Below are 19,353 nucleotides of genomic sequence, written 5' to 3'. Positions count from 1 at the left end.
CAGAGGTCCTCCGGGGACGCAGGGAGGGCTGTTTTCTCCCTCCCAGGCTTTTAGAAAGCCTCTGGAGCTTGGGGAGGTTGAAAAATGATCCATCGCGTGCCAAAAGCGGGGGGGAGGGGAGAGGGTCATGCACATAGCATTATGGGTGTGGGCACGCCCATGCACGAGCCCCTGCGCTTTCCCCACTTTTGGCACACAATGGGGAAAAGGTTACCCTTAACCTAGAGCCTCATTTTAACTAAATAGCCGTTAGGTAGGAGTCTGAACCGGTGTAGGAACAACTTGCATGCTATCAGAAAATGTTAACCTTTTTATTCAAAAGCAGGGATAAACAGGATCTGAATTAGGTCTGGGCCACCTTTTGATTTGAGTTCTCCCTTTTTTTCAAGAAGACACAAGATAGATGGATAACAAAAGTATCAATTCCTTCTTGTTGATCCAATGGTCAGCAGCCATTTTATTCTGCTGCAATCTGAAGAATCTTGTGGAGTTCATTTTGCATTTAACCCAACTACAATAGGAAACATTGTGAATGTGGAAAGTTGATATGATGTGTTATAGAGAAGGACATTATTGAACCCAAATAAGTAGGCTTCCAGGTGGATAGATCAACAATTTGATCACTGCCTGGGATTATAAATCTTTGCTGAAAAATACATCCAACAATCACATTTAAAGTTATAGTCAACGTTTGTTGATTTTCAAACAGTATTTGACTCAGTAAGAAGCACACAAAGGCAGTTTTGTGTAACTTAATAGATGCCTCCTTCTTTTGATACATAAGAATGTGAGAAGATGGGGTAAAATCTGGTAAAATCTATTCACTCCCTCAACATCCCTGCCCTAAAATTAGCAGAAAGAAAAATCCAATTATGTGGATGATGCAGTCATAACTGAAAACTTTGACATCCTTTTCTAAAAGTGAATATCTGATCATAAATTGTGATGGGGGGGGGAAGCATTTTAAAGTTTCCTCACAATAAATGAAGCCACAAATGGACATTTAATAATTATGCAATCTAACAAGTTAATCAATATAAGTACTAGGGGTTGTTTTCCAAAGCAATAGAAAAGTAAAAGGTTCAAATCCATGCTGCTTTGAATCCCTGGGAGAGTGCCATTATTTGGTTCACCTTTACTACATGAACAGATTTTGTCACCTTTCCTTAGAGCCATAATGGGTGCTCCCAAGTGCCTCTTCAACATAATTGCCAAGGGTTGAAACTCGGAAGTGAACCAGAATACTAACAATTTGGATCAAGGTTATTTTAAATCCTGATAGGCTACTTCAAATATTATTGATGGATAAAGATATAAATTTCTAATTTTACTTTTCCTAAGGATGGAAGGTTCAGACCCATGTCAGATTTTCATCATTTCCGCTTTTAAATGGTTCTCAGTTCAAGATGGTGTCATTTGCTTCATTGTTCCCTCTTGCAGAAGGGGGTGTTCCAGGATAGAGAAATATCTGGGCCCCTTTTCTGAAAATGGATGTGATATTTGAGTTCTCTACTCCTTTTTTTATCTCATGTACTTAGCTAAAGCATTTGGTTGATGGCATTTTAGCAGATTAACCAGACTGAGTCCATGGGTTTGTACCCTGGCACCTATATTTTTTCACTTTAATTTTTAACTTGATTTCCTCTCACTACAGGTACCTGATCAAATTCCTCGCAAACTTAACTGAGTACCAAGAGGCAAACAAAATGACACCAAGCAACATAGCCATTGTGCTTGGGCCAAATCTCCTCTGGCCTCAGACAGAAGGGTAAGAGGTTGAAGTCTAGGGCTTTGCTGTTTTAAAATTCTATGTATTATAAAACTTAAGCATGTAAACTCTGAGACAACATTTTATTTGCTATACTTTGCAGATGTTGGTTTTAACAGGAATACTTTGATCAAATTGTTGCGTCTTATTGGTTTCATATGTCTAAAATTGTTTTTAGAGAATGGGACATGGCACAAGGCAAAGAGCACTGTAGAAGCAGGATGCAAAGCAAGCTAATTTGAAATTAGAAGTAGCAGATCTTCAAGTTTTTCCAGTCTTTTTAGTTCTGTCATTTAGTTCAGTCACTGTGCTGCTCAAAAGAAAAGAGATCACTCAAAAGATCTCACTATTCTCATGACTTTGTCCTTGTGGATCTCTTCTTTCATTTCAGAAACATCACAGAGATGATGGCAACAGTCTCTCTACAGATAGTTGCAATTATTGAACCCCTTATCCAGCATGCTGATTGGTTCTTTCCTGGAGGTAGGAAACTTTTCTTCCATCTACTCATTTTGGATGCCTCTGTCAAGCAGAGCCAGACCACACCGGGGCTAATAGTGAGAGTTAGATATCCCTTCTGTTACTTGTGCAGCTCTTTCTCAATTACTACCTATTGTTCTTTCCTAGATGACTAGTTCTTCTCTAATAATTAGTCAGGTCATGGTGTCTAAGGCGGTAACTTGAAAATAAGAATTGTGATACCAGTTGCTGCATCTCCAAGATAACGTTTTATGCCTTTTCTTTATGTTTACTTTTTGAAAAGTACTATCACCTGATAAGTGCCATAAGAATTTGCTAGATTGCCTTCTCGTATGTGGTGAAGTGTGTGTATGTGTGTGTGTGTGAGCGGGTCTATGACAATTCACCACAACCTACTTGCCATGGCCAACTCACCACAGCCAACTCACTGCAGGACAACTCGCCACAGCCATCTCGCCACAGAACAATTCACTGCAGGACAAGAGTTACATTAATAACAAAGAAACAGTGGAATAGAGTCGTTAAAGAAAGGATGCAAAAAAAAAAGGCACAGAATGAAATGTGAATGGCAAAAATTAAAATAACTACTATTTATTTAAAATAATTAAATAGAATTGCTAAATTGTCCTGCAACAAGTTGATCTCTGGTGAGATGGCCATGGTGAGTTAATCTGCACCAAGTTGCCCATGGTGAGTTGGCTGCGGCAAGTTGACTGGTGAGTTGGCCACAGTGAATTTGCCGCAACGAGTTGGCTATGGCAAGTTATCCCACTCCCATTGTGTGAGACTCTTTCCTACTGGGATGAGGTTCTACTCTGAGATGGAAGCTAGTCCATGCTAGGCCTTTGTTTGCAACACATGCAGTGCATGACTATTTTACTGTCTCTCCAAATTAGACATTGAATTCAACTTGACCGGGAACTATGGAAGCCCTGTGCATGTGAACCACAATGCAAACTACAATTCTATGCCGTCACCTGATATGGACCATGCCGACCACAAGCACTCTGATCAGACCCGACGACCACTCAGTGTGGCCACGGACAATATGATGCTTGAGTTCTACAAGAAGGATGGGTAGGGACCCTTTTGCTTTGTTGTGAAAGGAGTATGGGGGCAATCTGGGGTGCAAGCTAGAAGAAGTTATGTTGGCTTGGAGTGCTACTTCCTAGGCGAAATAATGGCTATGTTTTCAAGGAGAATAGGTGCCTCATCACATTGTCATAACATTTCATCCTGCTCTTAAGTGCCTCTTCCATCCCCAGGCATGAGACTTGTGGACTGTTGAAAGGAAATATACTATTTTGCCTGCCTGGCTGCCTAACTGCCTGCCTGGCCTCTGCTAGTGGTATTTGTTCTATTGGACAAGTGAGGGGAGAAAGGTTAGTTTTGGTAAGTTGGCAGAAGCCAGGGCAGTGATCTATGAGGCCAAGGATTATGTGCCAATTATGCTTACTCTAACATATTAGAAAGTCATCCTGAGTTGGCCAACTCTTATCTCTATCCTAGTAGGGGATTGTGGGAAGTTGTGCTAGGACACAGATGTCAAACTTGATGCATCATGCGACATATCATGATGTATTACCTTTTTTTGCCTTGGCAGAGCCAGGGTGGGCGTGGCCTGTGCATGATGCATCCAGCCTCTGGGACACCAGTTTGACACCTCTGCTAGGAAATTCCCAAAGCAATCTCCTCCATGATTGATAGTTTACCATCATCTACTCCCCTTCTTCTGTTACCATCAAGATTAATTAGGAATAAAAAAAAACTAGCACAGGCTTTGAGGAAGAAAAAAACCTGGTCGCTGTGATCCTTATAAGATCCTGTTTTCATCATTTCCTTGTACTATGACAATTTAGCCAAGGATGCTTAATTCTTATCATGTGTTTCCTACTGCCATAAGAAATGCAACAGTAGATCAAATGTCTTTGGCCTGAGCTTCTATACCCTGGGTTCAGAAATTATGATATGGTTTGGTTCTATTAGATCATGATAGCATTAACTTAATGTAATCATGTTTTAGCTTGGCATGTGAATGCACCATAGTGCTGGGAGGCAGTAATAGTTCTGGAGTCTTGTGCTATCCAAGCTTGTTAGCAAGAGTGGAAAGGTTTTTTTGCTTCCCTGTGCATCAACTATCCAGTTTAACCTATGGCTATTGTTGAATCTTCATTGTCCAAAAGTGACATGCATTTGTCTCTTATTTGCACAAAGATCAACAAATACCATGTTTCCCTGAAAATAAGATCTCCCTGGATAATAAGCCCAATTGGGCTTTTGAGCGCATGGGTTAAAATATGCCATCCCGCAAAAATAAGCCCTCCCCAAAAAATATTGCAACACAGCAGCAGCCATGAGGTGACCACGCTCGTCACCTCCTGCACCTCAAAAATAATAAATAATAATAAGACCTCCCTGAAAATAAGGCCAAGTGTTTATTTCAGGAGTCAAAAGAAAATAAGATCTTGTCCTATTTTCAGGGAAAGATGGTACTAGCAAACATTTCCACATTCTAGGAGATTGGTGACTGGCTTCACTCTTAAAACAAAACAATTTATTATTTTTATTTGTTGCCTTAGAATGTGGCAGCACCTGGATGATTTTGTCTGGACTCAGAAGCTAAGCAGGATGGCCTTTGTTACTACTGTTACTGCTACTACTGATAGTGAACAACTACATTAAGTAATATCCAGCAAATGCCAAGACTATAGGCAAGGCTAAGATTAAAAAAAATATCTCAGAAGGCAGTAATGGCAAACCACATTAATCCTACTACAGGAGTAGAACAGCTTGAATAATGTAGTCATATCATACCATACCATACCATAATAGATATACAATATCACTCATTCTTTCTAAAGAATCTCAGAACTGTGCACAAATGGTCACATATATCTATTTACAAAGGAATGATCACTACTGAGTAGTATTTATCTAAGATCTCAGGGTCCAGGAAGGTCATCTTCAAAAAATTTTGTACCAGCCTCTTTTGGTGAGCATCTCTCCATTGCATAATCATTAACTATTCCTATTCAGTTAACCCTTACTTGCTTGCCCTTATTAAGAAAGATGGCATAATTCTTATATCCATCTTGTCTACTTCTCAAATCACAGTCATTCATTCATTCATTCTTTTTATCAGTGACTCTTGTGACTCTCAGTCTTGTGATTCTCAGTGGCCACAATAAAAACAACAGGATCAAAACAATGCACAGTCCAATAACAAAACTTTTTAATAACTTAAGTAACAAAATAACAAAAAACAAAATCAAAGTAGAAGAAACACACAGAGGCAAAGGTGATCTTAACGTGTAAAGGCTTTCTGAAAAAGTTTTGAATTTTTAAAATAATTTTCTAAAACTACCATGCCATCGATATCTCTAAAATGTGGAATGACAAAGAGCCCCTTCCTATATAATCTAACTGAGCTGAGCTGAATCTGATAGCAGGAAGTAATTGTAAGTAATTGAAATTGATCTCCCAACTCTGTGGATCTCCAGAATGATCTCCGTTTGGATAAATAGACCAGCATGCGCATGCACACCAGCCACCTGGTCTTCCGGTTTCTGGGTTGCATGTGAAGACCAGCTGGCATGCGTACCGGAAACCAAAAGATCATCTTCCTGGTATGCACAGGTGCACCTGGCGGCTGCTCTTCCAGTTTCAGGCATGTGTGCATGAAGACCAGCTGGCCAGCGCACATGCACATGCCGGAACCCAGAAGAGCAACTGGTGACGGCTTCTGTGCCCAGAGAGATGGCTCTGCTATAGGTTCACCATCACAGAACTAGACTCTCTAATTTGAAGTAAATCTGTGTTGCTTAGCCCTCAAAATGCTTTGCCAACTCAGTAAGTAGGCCATTGAGCATGATGTTTAGTTTGACTCCAGATATTTCTTAATAACTAACCAAGAATCATGTTAAGTGATTCACTGAGGTTGTGGAAAATAAGCACAACATTAACCCTCTTCACTGCCATCATCTCTTTCACTTAATAGTGGAAACTGTGCTTCATCTAGATAGGATCACATTCACTGCCAGATTTGAGCCACTAGCGCACCAGCTATGTATTAGCTCACATTACCATGTGAAACATTGTCAGACAGTGACTCTGTGAGCAGTCTTCCACATCTCTTGCCCTTTGAAAGCTAGGCCTGAGCCTTAATAACTTCTTCTGTGACATAAGTTGTTTTCAAGGAATCATCAAGAGAAGAATGTGTTATCTGTATGTTACCAATTACATTTGCACATCACATTGAATAATAAAATAGTCAAATAGCAAGCATGGATAGCTAATGTCCCACATATGAGCTCTTTCCATCATTAGCCAAAAATGTCCAGGCCAGTTTATCATCAACAAACTAACCTATCTCAAGTCTTGGACACATTATTTGGCCTGCAGTGACTAAAAGGTTTGGATACTACATAATCTGTTTCATAATAGGGATTCCCTAAAGCAGAGATGGGGGACTTTCCTTTTTAAATGAAGAGTCACAAATCTCTGAGAGAAATCCTTTGAGAACCAGAGACAAAGTTAGGAGGAATTTATATCCTTTGAAGCACATGGCACTCTCTTTCTGTGCTCTCCTCCTTTTCGGGCCAATTCATCTGATGAGAGGCTGTACGCAGACGCTCCAGGTCAAAATTTGTCAAACTTGGAGCCATATAAGATTATATTTGGGGCATCTGTGAAATTTGCATCAAACAGTTGAGGTTTGTCATGCATTGTTCTTATCCTGCTTCTAGCTATCGGATGTTGTTTTTATATATTAAGCCAAGGTTTCAGTACATAAAACTAGTCAAGCATTGGCAAGAATACAAATATATGTTTTTAACTTTTTCATGACCTAATTCCCTGTCACAGAGCTATATTCTATCCTTGGCTATACAAATATGGGAGAAATTATATTCAAAGCATTTCCCAGATGCCCCAAGAGGATTGTGATGGGGAGGAGCCCAAACAAGCAGCAATGAAGAGAGTACAAATTAGCTTGAGAGAGAGAGAGATGATGGGCTGATTCTTAAAGCTTTCCATGTGCGCTAATAGCTTTCAGTTCCCAGTATTGTCCTTACATCAGACATGAAACATTAGCTGCCAAGAACAAAACTTAACTCCTTTGATCCAGAGAGAAGAACCACAGAGGAATTGTGACACATCCCCATTTCATTCATGTATTCATCCACCCTATATATCCTTTGGCTCCCTAACCCCACAAGATCCGTAGCAATCCTTGTAATTTGCTTCATTCTGCTTCTCCTAATCATCTCGTCACATTCTGAGGGGGATTGGTAGGTGGGAGCTCATTGTTTTCCCAGAATCCTTCCATTTTCTCTGGTTCTTCTTTCCATTAAACACCCTGCTTCCTCTGTAGTAAGATGCCACAGCTGGAGGGACTTGATTCCCAGGTTTTTCTCAAACTGTCCTCTTACCCTCGCTGGCTTCTCCCATTCCGCCCCCCCCCCCCCATAGATAGCCACTGCTGGTGCAGGAGGAGAGCCATTTGGCCTTAGTTTGTGTTACACTAATGTCTGTGTGTTTTTGTCCATGCAGCCTTAGGAAAATCCAAAGGTACAGTATTTTCTGGGTAGCTCTTGGACCATTCCTTTTTTCCAGTATTCAAACCCAGCCTATTCAGAGCACCCACGGCCTTGGCAGACAGAGCCCTCTTTTGCCCAACTGAGGGTCATGGCAAGGCAGCATAAAAGCCAGCATCTCTTTCCCTGCAGTCGGAATGGAGCAAGTGTTTGGACATACAGAGCTACTTTACTTAGAGGCAAAGGCTCCATAAGATCATACAATAGAGGCCTTTCACATCCTTGCTGTCTAGGATATGTAAAGTATTGATGGGGACTGCACCCAGGACCTTCATGCCGCAAAGCATGTGCTCCAGTCACTGAGCCTTGGCCCATTCAGTTTCCTTCAATGCCATTAATTTCCACTGCAAAGGACCTCTTCCTTTCTCCTTGGAATGTACAGGCAGCTGCACATTATAAAAATAAAAATGTTTCTCCAAAGTTTACTTTTGGGTCAGAATTTCATTCTCAGGGTTGCGGCTTTTCTTCATTCACAGGCTCCTTGCTGTTACTCTGGAAAACCCTCTGTAGCTGTAAAATGTTGTTATCCTTAAAAGATCATTGCTTTTGAAGTTTCTCTTGCAAGCGATTGCAAGGGTTTCCCTGCATTTTTAACCTAACCAAGCAATGCCCTGAAAACAAAAACACATTTTTAAAAAGTGGCATCACGTTTTTTGGCTTAAAGAATATTTATGTACAGTGCATGGCCAAACTACTCCTTTCTCTCTAATCAAGAGATTGGGGGTAGCCAACACCAGGACATTTTGAGGCCTCAGAAGGGAGTTTTGTAGAAAGACATGCCTTTAAAAAAAAACATTTTCTTTAACACTGAGGGATCACTTAGTGGAATTTCAAAACAATGGGTTTCTCCCTGGCTAAATGATGTCTGCGTTCCATGTTTTCAGCTCCCTCTCATCCTGTCTGTACACCACACTGCACAGAAAGGGAGTCTGTTCAGGATTACAGGCCTAGATGCACCCAGATGGATTCCTCTTCTTTCTACTGGTGTGTGTGTCTGTGTGTGTGTTATACTTTACTGCTTTCAAGATGGTAAGGGTGTATCTCTGTGTTCCCCCACTAGCATGGGCGTCCGGGTGATGGACACCTCTTGGGTGGCTCGCAGAGGCCCCTCCATAGTTCGTAAGGCATCCTCCACCCCTCCTGCCATGCAGCCCCCTGCTCCGCCTTGTGAACTTGCTGCTACTCCTCAGTCACCAATTCCTGAGCAATCTCTTGACATTTCAGCTACTCCCTCCCCTACTCCAACTAGCTTCGGGTTCCCACCAGGGGTTGAGCGAGCAAGGTAAGTACTGGAAGCAACACCCATTGCTACCACCATGGTGTTCTGTGGTCCATGAGCACATCTACCTCTCCCATGCCTGCATTGACCTTCTTTTGTTATGCTTCAGCTTTCACTTTGTATGTGAGCAGGTGGGGGTGGGGGAGGAAAGAGAGCGAGAGAGGGCATTCAGGTACAAAAGAACAGTACTTTCTTGAACACGCAATAGTACGTGCACGAGAGCAAAAACTTTAATTCTCCAAAGAGAGTAGATGGCAAGGGCAATTGGCACCAATCATGTAAAACAGAAGTTTTTTTCTATACCTTCCCCTCTCAAATTAATTGGCAATTACAAGGAATCGACAGGCCCTATTCTTTCCTTCTCCACCTTGGTTAATACATTAATATCATATAATAGTATCTTATTCATTTTTTTATGTTTTACTACTAATCTTTTTGGATTCCATCACGACTTTCCCTTTATCAAAGCAATATTTGGGTCCTCAATTATCCTTGAACCGTTGAAGGGCTTTCTATGAACGTCAGTGTATTCAGTGCAGGACAGCAGAGCAAAATTAAACTAGATGAGATGCCATTTTAATGCTGTACTCCACTTACTTACTTTTTAAAAAAAAATCTATCTCTGGATGTTAAATCAGTAATTTGAAGTACAAGTTATTTTGTGGTATAGGATCAGTTTTGTAACAAGAATGCCACGTGAAACGTCTTATATTTGCCATTGTGATATACTGAGAGAGTAGAATCATGCATACGATTCTGGACTATATTTCCGGTCATAGATGAGTTCCTTACCTGAAAGTGTGGAATTAGACTTTTAATGTCCTGCATGTCACTATGGACATTAGAACCAAGGATTAGGGAGCACATTGGGATGAACCCATTAAAAATAATAGTGATGAAACACTAAAACAGGCAGCCTCAAGCCACAGGAAGAGTCTTGCATGACCTTTGAATTGAATTCCTTGATAAGTAAAATTTCTGCATATGGGGAAAAAGAGGCACCTTTATCATTTCATTTGATGTCCATTTTCTGATTATTATTTTTTTCCACAGTTGCCATTAATTTGCCGTTGCATTTTTGGAAGGCTTGTTCTTTCTGATAAGGCGTCATTTCTAGCACTTAGATCCTTTTGCCCAATCTGATTTTTGTTCTTATGCAGTCACATGAGATGAAATTATCATGGTCATGTGCTATCCTGCGTCCCATCTCTCTCTTGCATCTGCTCTATATAGGTAGCATCTGCTACTTACTTTGGCCTTTTTACTAATAACAGATTGAATGTACTCAATGTCTAAAGAAAATCAATCAACAGCTCAGTCCTAGGTTGCATTAACAGAGGGATAGAATCAGGATCACATGAAGTGCTAATAGCACTTTATAATGTCTTGGTAAGATCACACTTGGAATACTGCATCCAGTTTTGGCCGCCACAATATTAAAAAGATACTGAGATTAGAAAGAGTGCAGAGAAGAGCAACAAAGATGATTAGAGGACTAGAGGCTAAAATGTATGAAGAATGGCTGCTGGAACTGGGTATGTCTAATTTAATGAAAAGAAAGATTAGGGGAGACATAATAGCAGTGTCCCAGTATCTCAGGGGTTGCCCTGAAGAAGAGGAAGTCAACCTATTCTCCAAAGCACTTAAAGGCAGGATAAGGTAATGAAAACTAATCAAGGAGCAGACTAACCTAGGAGAAATTTCCTGACCAGTGGAATAATTAATCAGTGGAATGATTTGCCTCCAGAAGTTGGGGGTGCTTAAAAACTGGAGGTTTTTAAGAGATTGGACAACCATTTGTCTGAAATGGTATAGGGCTTCCTGTTTGAGAAGGGGAACAGCAGTCCACAACCTTTCCAACTTTACAGACCAGCGTGGGGAGAGAGGATGGTTCTGTGTGAGTGGTGGGTGAGTGTGCACATGTTCCATTGCACACGAGGGCACGCGCCTGCCGCTCACACAAATGGCGCTGCATGCATGAGCACGCTCCCCTGCCATTTCAGCAGCCCAGTTCTGAAAGGGCCTTTCCCAGGGATTGGGGACCACTGGGCTAGAAGATCTCCAAGGTCCCTTCCAACTCATCCTGTTCTATAGTAGATTCTGTTTTGGTTTTTCTGGAAATAGTGGCCACACCAGTAATTCCCCTTCAGAAGTGTGTAGGTGCACTCTTGTGGGCTTGGGCAGGGGCAGTGTTTTGTAGCTCCAAAGTGTAGAAACCTGATGATTTCACAATTGCAATTGCAATTCCCACCAAAACTTTCTCTGCCTTGTGGGCACCTTATTTTCTAACTCTAAAATGCTAGTGTCACTGCAATCTTTGGCTGTGAATGATACCCTTTATTAGAATGAATGGAGACAGTCTCAAGAGATTAAAAATGAAGAAAAGGACTTTTCCTCTCTGCATTCAACAGCACTGTTGCTGATTTGCAGGGAAAGAAATTAAGAGGGGTCACAGTTCCAACTATTGACTTAATGACATGCAGCTTCATTATAATTCATTCCACACTTTCGTTACTTCCCTGGTGCAAAGTGTCAAATCTCCCTCACCTGCAAACGTTTGCCTACATTATGCAAATTTTAGTACTTGCTTAGCTTTGCATTTTAGTATGCTGGCCGCTGAAATCTTTACGTTTTCTTCTGTAGTTTTCCTGACCTCAGTTTGTTTATTTTGTCAATATTCTTATTTCTGGTTTTAATTTCACAGTTATAATTTTACAGCATATTTTATTCTTCTGCACCACTGTCTTATGCCTTGATTGATTTGTCTGTTGGAATTTAATCAGCTGGTTCAAATCAGGACCTGCCAGTTTCCAAGTAAATAAAATCTGAATTGGAGACAGATGTGCATTTCCTTGAATTTCCCCCAGAAAAAAAAGCCTTCTGGGATGTATGTTAAAGTATGAATCTTTCATATCTGATGCACAAAGGATGACAATTCCTTATAAAACCCATCACCACCAATTTGCACTTAAATCTTTTAGTTTTTTTTTTCTGTTTGCAGTACACATTCAGGCAGTTGCATATTAGTGTATTAGGCTCCATAAAGAAATTGTTTTATTTCCCTTTCTTCTTAAGGAAAACGCTCTCCCACCCCACCTCTCTCTCTCTCTCTCTCTCTCTCTCTCTCTCTCTCTCTCTCTCTCTCTCTCTCTCTCTCTCTCTCTCTCTTCATATTTATACCACCCAGCTCCCAAGACATTGATATATTACAAAAATACATTACAGAAACTAATATATTAATACTAAAAGAATGAATATGTCCTGTCAAGAGAGTTAAAAGATAACTCAAATCAAATTGTTCTTCCCCTGCCCCTACAGATTAAAGCCATGCAGGCCATCTGCAAACTTAGGGTGTTTGCTCCACCTAACTGTTTAGAAACAGGTACTGTCTTGGGATCAGGTGCTGGCAAAGGAAAAGCTGTGCTGGCCGCCTCTTGGTTTCCGGCGCATGCCATATATTTGCAAGCAGAAGTAAAAACCAGGCCAGGGGAAGATCTGGACTTTGCCAGCCCCCTTGACTCTTTTGGTTGCTCTTCTGCCACCCTCATGCTTTGGGGCTGTGATTGGAACTCCAGTTCAGTGCTTCCTTGTACAAATGCTCTCTGCTCTTTTTTTTTCCTTTTTGTTTTGTTTTTTTGTTTTGGACCTTTGCAGCACGGATGGTGTGTCGTCTAATTGGTCGGATTCCTGTTACATCTATCCATCCCCCGAAGACGACAAGTCTCCCTTGTACCCCCACTACTCTTCCTTCTACCCTTACCCCCTCAGGACCAGCCCATGCACGAGGCCTGAGCCTCCCTTGCCGCCATACCATTGGGCAGGGAACAACCCAACACTTCCTCCCCCTTGTTCTCCCTCCTGTTCTTCTTCCCCCTCCTTTCAGTCATTTGACATTAATTTCCTACATCTCCCTAAGCAGATTTCCCTCACAGAACTGCATGGTCCTGAGACTAACCTTTCCTTTGTCACCACAAAAACCGCTTTCACCTTATCCAAACCTAATCCTCCTGGCACTCTTCCGTATAGCTCCAGCATGTCAGTTTCTTCCCCCTGGGTCAGCTGCACCTGTGCCAGAGACAGAGGAGCCGGGCTCACTAGGTAAATAATTGTTTATTTGACACTGGCAGGGCATGGTGGCTTCTGGAAGGGTGACCGCCACCTGCTAATCCTTTGGGGATACCAGAGAATGGAGTTTAGAACCCAACTGTCCTCAGGAAAACAGAAAAGGCATTTCTTTGGACCCCACCCTGCTGGTGGCCTTCTCAAAGTTCAAGAGTATTTTGGTTGCTTTGGTTGATAGACAATAGATACCAAACTCTAAATGACAGTTCAAAAAACTGGTTTAGTGGTTTGTCTTCTTTCTCCAGGGAGCTTGAGAAAAGAAGTTCTGCAAGGAGACTAGAGATACTCCAGGAGAATTGTTGTCATCTTCCCAAAATAATAGTTTCTAAGAATTTGTGGAGAAACCGCAATAGCAATCCCATTCTTTCTTTGGAGTGCAGCAAAATCCTTTATCCAGTGTGGTTGTGAACTGGTCCGTAGGCAACAGTGCCCAAAGCAGCAGTTTCTTTGGAACTAACCAGCCCATCGCCATATGGCATTATGAGAGACCCCAGGCAACAAAAAGCAGTTTTTGAGTTCTCCTACTAAGATTCTACTTAGTGGATTTGTGTCTACCAGCCTCAGTCTTACTGAGCTAAATTGTTGCTCACTTGGGACACATTGGCTAACCTTGACAGATGAATGGCTCATGGGGATGTTACGTCACCTTGGATATCTTCCCAAATCCAAGACACAAAAAAGTATCTTAATTTCTAAAACACTCCTTCCTCTCCCTATCATAAGGACAGACTGAATGTCAGAATAAGCTGAAAACAGCTTCCCTCCATTTTTGTTTTGTCTCATTGCTGTGTACAGAATGATTGAGAGGGCTGTGGCTTCATTCATGCTCTCCTCATGCTTAAACTGCTTTGAAGGTGGATGTGCAAGATTGTCTGGTCCTTTAGACATAAACATGCTTTGCTTTGCAAATATCATTGGTTTATCTTATCAGAGAGCACCCTGGGACTCTTCCAGGAAAATTAAGGGAACTGAGATGTGTGCATCTCCTGGCATATATAGCTCACTACTTCTTGATCTTTTATTTTGCTTTTAGCACTCTGAAAACCAAGGAACTCTCACTAGTGTCTGGGCAGAAAGGAAGCCCAGCTTGCAGCCACACAACACCAGGTGGTGGGACTGCACAACAGCCCCCAGGTCCTACAGCGCAGCTATCCACAGAACAAAGTCCACACACCCTGCGGAAAGGTACGCATTTTATATTTGAGATCTAATTTATCTGGAAGATAGAGAACTGCTGAAAGCAAAAGTATTCTCCTCTATCCACCATAGATAGAGCAGAGGTGCTCAATTTCTGTATGGCCAACTTTGAATGATGTGCCAGGAGATGCCTGTCGCAAATAGGAAAGGGAGTACTAAATTTGATTAAATATGATTATCTTGCAATTTAATGACTTACGTATAAAAAACCTCAATCCAAGGTACCTACCCCCTATTTTCTCAGTCCCAGTTTCTCTTCATTGGTATGCAAAGTATCTGGTACTTAGGTCTGAGCAGAAGCCAAGTGCAAGGGAATAATCCAAGTGTTTGCAAAATACTGCATTTTTAAAGAGGTCCTTTAAAAATCAGCACTTTAGATTTATCCTCTTTTTCTTTTTAATCACAAGGTCAGATCGTGTTGCTGAAATAAGATCAGGAATTTGGTTAACTCACAACTGGTTTATTTTGATAATAACTACAAATAATAACCAGTTCTCTTGAACATATAATAGGTGGTTTATTGTAAAGAGGGGGTTCTTCTTCCCAACTTTAGAAGCAAAGGAAAAATGTATTCCATGGAAATTAATAGAACAAATAGTTTTAACTAGTATTCATAGTTACATTTACGTAATAATATTCAGCATGCTTTTTGATTGTTATCAAATTTTCAAAAATCCCTGTACCAGAAAAGGAACTGGTTAAAACTGAGAACTGTTTAAAGAAGGAGACAGCAAACAAACTGCAAAACATTTAGTAGCTTGAATTTGGTGTTACATGATTACGAGGGAGGCTGTAAAGAATAACCTGTGTCTAGGATACCATCTCTGAAATATGTGGTTTTACTGGCCCATATGTGGTTCTACTGGATAAACCATTAGGGCCACGTTTTACATTAGACTTTTTTCAAATTCATCTGCTAGCTATGATTAGGATTTGTTCACTCTATTCAGAAACTGGTAGGAAGCCCAGCTGAGTTCCAATGAACAGTGATCCTCATTTCTCTCTGTCTTTCTCTCTCTCTCTCTCTCTCTCCTTCTCTCATTATCTGCAGTTTCAAAGAAGCTGACCCCACTCCCCGCCAAGGGTCCTTATGGCCAGTCTGGTGGTATGTCTGATCCATCGACAGGGCAGCCATCTCCAGCCAGCCTTTCTCCCACTCCACCCAGCACTCCATCGCCCTATGGACTGAGTTACCCACCAGGCTACTCCTTGAGTTCAGGCCCTCTCTCCCCAGCGGCAGCTCCTTCCCTATCTTCTCCTCCTTCCCTAACAAGCACTTTAACCAAATCTCGGCCCACCCCCAAGCCACGACAGAGGCCTACACTGCCACCTCCACAGCCTCCCACATCCAGTGCATCTGGCTCCAGTCCACAGTCCACAGAGCACACCATACTAGATGACATGTCTCCTGGAGAGAGCATGTCCACAGGTAACCAGATAGTGAAAGTGGGACATCAGCTTGTGGTTTGGAAAACAGCTGGGATTACTAGCAGAGATCAGGTGGCACAGGGGAGCTTGTGAGGGTTCTGGTTTTTCTTCCTTTTGAGTACGGAAGACAGAGTTAGTGATGGACCCTGTACAAAGATGGGAACAGCCCAAGTGAAGCAGAGGTCTTATAGGGGCCACTGAAGTCAAATTAAGCCTGAAGTCGCATTTTGCAGGACTTCTATCCTTTGTTTTTCTGGTTTTCCCATAGTTTTGATTTCAAAACCAAGAATGCTCATTTTATTTAACCTTATTTTAGTTTAAATGAACTAGAGAAAAGAAAGAAGTCTATTCCTATAGACTTCTATAGGTGGGCATGTTTTATAAATACTACTCAATCAGAAAGTCTGAGTATTGTATACAGCAAGTATTGTATATAGAACAAAACAGCCAAAGAGTAAGATAAAGAGCCGAGGTGGTGCAGTGGTTAGAGTGCAATACTGCAGGCTACTTCTGCTGATTGTCTGCTGACTGCAATTTGGCAGTTCAAATCTCACCAGGCTCAAGGTTAACACAGCCTTCCATCCTTCCGAGGGCAGTGAAATGAGGACCCAGATTGTTGGGGAAATATGCTGACTCTGACCCCTTAGAGAGGGCTGTAAAGCACCATGAAGCAGTATATACAGTAAGTCTAAGTGCTATTGCTATCATAGTAAGGAGGGAAAGAGGGATACTTTCTGGCGCTATGACCTAAGAAGCTGCTTGATTTTTGATGATGATGACTTTGAGGGGCATAGTATAGGTATGAAAGCAGGATTGATTCTTGCTTTCTCCAGAGATAATATTTCCAGCATGCACATGCTGCATAATAGCATGTATTCTATGATAGTAGTGCACCCCTGGATGTGCCATGTTGCAATCACATATGGGGCAAATTTCTCTTTCGCATAGCTGTGCCAAGTGAAGTAAGTCCTGTTCTAGGTTTTTAACATTTTTCTTTCCACCTTCTGAAGATCTCAAGGAACGTGGCCAGGGTTTAATGTGCCTTGGGGGTGAGTTAAACAGTGAAGTTATGGTTCAAACATACAAGGTTACTCTGGCGAATGTTGACAATTTGACCCAGAAGTCCTTTGGTGGCAAAAGGCAACTTGCCTATTTGACCACATTCTTCCTGTCCACCCCACCCCAGAGCCATTGATTCATAAGTGCCAATGTTTTGTATGTCCGTATGTTTTGTAAACAGTAAATAACACAGCTGTTTTGACAGCAGGGTGAACATTTTCTTTAGAAGAAATCACTTGGCTTGGCTAGTACTATGAATTGGAACGCTTAATAGAAAATATCCTATTTAGAACAGTTTTCTGCAACCTTGCAGGTTTTCCAGGAGCTGAATTCCTTCCTAAACATGGGCATTTCAGAAAGAATTAGAACTGTTCCACTATTTTCATGTCTGATGCTTGGATGAGCACTAGTTTCCTTTCAATTGGGCTGAAGTTTCTAATCTTGGATTTGCAAAGGCGGGGGGAGGGGATGTAGACTTAGGCACAAATACTTCTCGCTGACAAGAGAGAGCCAAGGGAATTGGCAAAAAGATGGGAGATATAAAGAGTTTCTAAACCTCTATAAACAGTTTTTAATCTCTATTTTATTTTATTTTGGGGGGAACTAGCTGGTTCGTAGTATGCTGAAGTCTTGAGCTAATCTTTTTAATGATATGAATATTAGAAACTGGAATGGTATGAATATTAGGCAGCTCCCATCCTGCCATCTCCTAAGGACTAAATGGCCAGTCTTCAGACAGATCACTATTTCATGCACTGAAAGGACAATGAGAAGAGACCAGGTCTCACCAGCTTTCTATTTAGGGATGGGTAGATAGGTGTATTGTTGTTTAGACTTTCCGTTGTGTTTTACTTTTGTCTTGTTGCTGCTGTTTCTCTTCTGTTCCTATTTCCCAATCCTATTATTGTGTCCTTGCAGCTGTTTGAAACACGTGGTGCAATATTGGATAGGTGTGAGGGGACTGCTTGGGGTAAGCTGGAGTCCCACCATCTTCCCTGAACCTTTGTCCTTCTGCTACTACCACCTACTGCCCTTGCCCTGCCCTGTGACTATGCCTCGTCTCAGAGTAACCTATCACCATCTCACTGGCCTTGCATGGGACCCACTGATCCAGAACAGCATGGCTGCTCCAGCCTGAACCCCATTCCAAGCTTCCTGATAATGCTATTATTAGTAAACTTGGAGGGTGCTTCTCTAAATCACTGGCCTTCACATGCGGCAGCCTTTTGAAACACAGACAGTTAAATTCATTCAACTAATTCTTTTCCACGCCAGAGAATTCACTTGCTCCTAACCTTGAAACCTCCTTTCTTACCAATGTTAACTCTCTCCCTCTGCCATTCCATGTGTTCTTTCCAAAGGGATGTCATGATATTACCATTTAACTAATACTAGTGGCACTCGCTGTTATGGATGAAGCCAAAAGAACCACATCTGGGGCACTCTAAGAGCACAGGAAGGTTCAGATAAGGTGTGTAGCCAATTCACATAAATGATGGAATCTTCTCTGACCATCCAAGAAGAGCAATATTTGCAATGGAATGCTCTTCTACACATCAGATTCACATAAAGTTTTGTGAATCATTCCTTTTTAAGAAGTGTATTTCCCACGAGTATTTGGGAGCAACTTTTTTATTTCTTTGGATGTGTTCATGTGTAAAGTACACAGTGAGGAGTTTGTTTGCTTAAATTATAAGTTTCCTATGCCACTCACAGACTCTTGATAAATGTAAGTTCCCATCTTTCTCACTTGCATTCAATAATGGTTACAATGAATATACAACAATGATATGAAAAGATGAACATTTATTAAAATAGCTTGGATAAGGTATCTCTCACTTAATTATTGGGGCGGACAATCTGCACCCTCTGCTGTAAGAAATTATGGGACAGAGCAGATGAAAAACGGGACTTAACATAAATACATTGCTTGGTGTACATTTGCCTTTGGATTACTGGTTGCAAAATTACTACAATGTAGTGTAGAACACAAGACTAAGTTAGGATAGGTCTTTCAGAGTAATGCTGAGAATGAAAATTTTGCCTTCAAGCATGGTGTTGTGTGCTTCCAGCCCCATGGTTCCAACTGGGCAGCTGTTTTTGAAATTTGCAGTGAGGACTGCAAGTATCAAAGCAATCTGGGTAACTGTGAAAATGTTTTATTTCCCTTCTTTAAATCTCACACTGGCTAGGAAATTCTTGTAGTTGAAATCCATACAGCTTAAGAGTTGTCAAGGATGAGAAACATCGCCCTAGATAGAAAAGGACCTTTCCTCTAGAGGTCCCTCATTTCTTTGCCTACATCTCCCAGTTCTTTTAATGAGTTTTGAGGTATTTTCAAACAATTTGAAAATCCTTTTTAAAAGTTGAGGAACTTGATGGTTCTGAACAGATTTTCCTACTCAGATTGACCAACTGAAAATGTC

At 41.3% G+C, this 19,353-nt stretch overlaps 1 protein-coding gene across 1 annotated transcript in view; it reads left to right on the top strand.

Moving 5' to 3' along the window:
* Positions 1–19,353, top strand: part of LOC106540516 (rho GTPase-activating protein 44) — a 116,976-nt gene that overhangs the window by 93,894 nt on the left and 3,729 nt on the right. Inside the window, exons 14-21 of the mRNA XM_014055702.2 lie at positions 1,655–1,768; positions 2,160–2,251; positions 3,145–3,325; positions 7,799–7,816; positions 8,903–9,124; positions 12,776–13,219; positions 14,277–14,428; positions 15,492–15,869. Coding sequence (XP_013911177.2) covers positions 1,655–1,768; positions 2,160–2,251; positions 3,145–3,325; positions 7,799–7,816; positions 8,903–9,124; positions 12,776–13,219; positions 14,277–14,428; positions 15,492–15,869 — 1,601 coding nt within the window. The remainder of the gene's footprint in view (positions 1–1,654; positions 1,769–2,159; positions 2,252–3,144; positions 3,326–7,798; positions 7,817–8,902; positions 9,125–12,775; positions 13,220–14,276; positions 14,429–15,491; positions 15,870–19,353) is intronic.

This window comes from Thamnophis sirtalis, unplaced genomic scaffold (assembly GCF_051295495.1).
Source record: "Thamnophis sirtalis isolate CommonGarterSnake01/CBP01778 unplaced genomic scaffold, rThaSir2_p1.2 scaffold_3, whole genome shotgun sequence".
NCBI classification, from domain to species: domain Eukaryota; kingdom Metazoa; phylum Chordata; class Lepidosauria; order Squamata; family Natricidae; genus Thamnophis; species Thamnophis sirtalis.
This window is presented reverse-complemented; position numbering and strand designations above follow the sequence as displayed.